The sequence below is a fragment of the Propithecus coquereli genome, unplaced genomic scaffold (assembly GCF_000956105.1).
Source record: "Propithecus coquereli isolate 6110/MARCELLA unplaced genomic scaffold, Pcoq_1.0 Scaffold16, whole genome shotgun sequence".
Taxonomy (NCBI): domain Eukaryota; kingdom Metazoa; phylum Chordata; class Mammalia; order Primates; family Indriidae; genus Propithecus; species Propithecus coquereli.
This window is the reverse complement of record NW_012140524.1, coordinates 11,394,967-11,397,504: the sequence shown is the minus strand read 5'-3', so window position 1 is coordinate 11,397,504 and position 2,538 is coordinate 11,394,967. Positions and strand designations below refer to the sequence as shown.

The 2,538-nt window shown below is 32.3% G+C and overlaps 1 protein-coding gene across 1 annotated transcript in view; it reads left to right on the top strand.

Moving 5' to 3' along the window:
* The window catches only part of CMAS (cytidine monophosphate N-acetylneuraminic acid synthetase), a 34,822-nt gene that overhangs the window by 28,497 nt on the left and 3,787 nt on the right, over window positions 1–2,538 (top strand). The window contains exons 5-6 of the mRNA XM_012640977.1: window positions 1,329–1,423; window positions 1,818–1,989. Of these exons, the coding sequence (XP_012496431.1) occupies window positions 1,329–1,423; window positions 1,818–1,989 (267 nt within the window). The remainder of the gene's footprint in view (window positions 1–1,328; window positions 1,424–1,817; window positions 1,990–2,538) is intronic.

Below are 2,538 nucleotides of genomic sequence, written 5' to 3'. Positions count from 1 at the left end.
CACCAACCTGGGTGTCAGGAAAACCAGATTCTAGTTCTAACTCTAATTGTGTGACCTTAACTGTATCATTTTGTCTGTTCTGACTCTCATTGCTCTCATTTTAAAATAATGGGTTATATGTCTCTCTCATCTTCACAGCCTACATGGTTGCATCATATATTTCTTAATTTATTAATTTTAGTTATACCTATTATTCAACACTAGGTACTATGGATTATATGAAATACTCTACATAGTACGATGCAGTGTAAATCTGCATAGCAACTGTATGAGGTGGACATTTCTATCCTAGTTTTACAGAGGAGAAAACTACAGCTCTGAAAAATGAAGTAATTGACTAGCAAAAATAGCTAGTAAATGGTACCATCAGGATTTGGACTCAGGTCCTTATATTACTCAAAAGATAGCATTAAAAAAGAGAAAAACCTCTACATTGTATAGTAAAAATTCTAATGTGACTCACGCTCTGAGGAAAAGAGGAAAAATCTTTTTTCCAATCTTCTGGTTGGTGTATAGGCAAACCATAGACTGGCTGTAAAGTTAAATTTGAGTGTTCAGGAAAGTTAGATTTGACACATATAGATACTGCCCTTCCCAAGATCTTTTCTAAATAGGACTGTGGTCTAACCCTTTCCTAAAGTGTGGAGAAAAATGATGTTTCTCATTTTAACAAAATCTGTGAAGAGACTGACAATTCTGAAAAATGAAATTTTCCAGTAATTAATCTGGTTGGTCAGATAATTACTATCAGAGGAAAGGCCCCTCCTCTTGCCTGCATGCCCCCAAATCAGGAGACTGTCCCTGCATTTGCCCACATGTGGCTTGGACAGCTATTGTCTATTCTCATCTGTAGCTCAGGGACCCAAGACAATTCTGTACAACAAGTGCTACAGTTATTTTTCCTCACCTGTCTTGCCTGTTATTTGCAAATTGGAGCAAAAGTTCCAAAAACCTTTATACTGCTTCCAGGTGATGATAGGAGACTTCCAGAAAAAAAAGGGATATAAAATTAAGGGATTTCCAGAAAATCCTTTGTCATCAGAATACTGGAGGATGTACATTATTTCTGCTTTTTTCAATCTTAAAATAGATTTTTTTTTTAAATAGGGAACTTGAACTGTATAGATAGAATTTGAAATATGTTAAGATTATTTGTTTTATGTGAGCTTTCTCTTCTAAAAAATTACGTGTATATCACCGATTTTACTGGCTTATTCCTTTTTGTCAGTAGTATAGAAATGAATTCATTGTTCTGGATAATAATAAAGCTTTTGATACATGTGAATGAATGTTAAAAACAGTACTCATGACATTTGTACTATCTTTAGGGTGGAAAAATGGCATACTACGAAATGCGAGCTGAACATAGTGTGGATATAGATGTGGATATTGATTGGCCTATTGCAGAGCAAAGAGTGTTAAGGTAAAAAAAAAAAAAAAGACTTGTATAGCCTTTGCACTAGACCCTAACATTATTTTTAGTAGATGTTTTTAAGCATACTTCTAAATACTAATTTCTGATGCTCCAAATATCTTATGATCTTTGTAATTAGTTTGTTCTTATGGGGGAAGACATATATGTAAAATATGCCTTTACGTTCTTTATTCAAGAATCTGAAAAACACATTAGCTGGTTAGACCACACTTTTTATAGTTCTTGCACTGTAAATTGAAGCGTATATGTGAAGTAAATTTGAAGAGTGATATTTGAATAATTGAATGGAGGACGAGTTATTCAATTGACTGATGTCAGCCAGATAAAAAGGGAGTGATTAGTATTGCACTTGTACTCAAAGGTCTATTTTGGTTTCTTTTAGATATGGCTATTTTGGCAAAGAGAAGCTTAAGGAGATAAAACTTTTGGTTTGCAATATTGATGGATGTCTCACCAATGGCCACATTTATGTATCAGGAGACCAAAAAGAAATTATATCTTATGATGTAAAAGATGCTATTGGGATAAGTTTATTAAAGAAAAGTGGTATTGAGGTATGTGCTCCCTGAATATAGCAATATTTTATAACATTTTGATTCAGGGTCAAACAACATGCAAGGAATTAAGAGATTTAAATTTTTAGCATTAACTATTAAACTCTGTGAAATTTGGCTTTTATGTGCCTAGAAAATTATTATACTATTTACTTTTAGCTAAGTAGAATTAGGAATTTGTCAATCATCAAATAATATTTCTTCTTTACTCAATACGTATAAACATATTACTCTCAAATAGAAGCTATCTGGCATTTTTCATAGGACCTTGCAGCAAGAAAAATATCCTAGATCATAGTGGTTGGCCTTTAGAAAAAGGAAAACATCTTGTGGATTTTTACAAATTCAAAATAATGTTTAAGTGTATTTTTTAATAAAGACTAAGGTAATTATAGTTCACTAGAAATGTTAAATAGATATTGCTAAGCAGCACAAGAGAGAGGTTATAAACTTTCCTCTGTATAAATTGAATTATAGGAGAATCCTAGATTAGTATTAAACAGTGTATATTATATTTTTTCCCTGTAGATAGAATCCTTTCTATTGTAG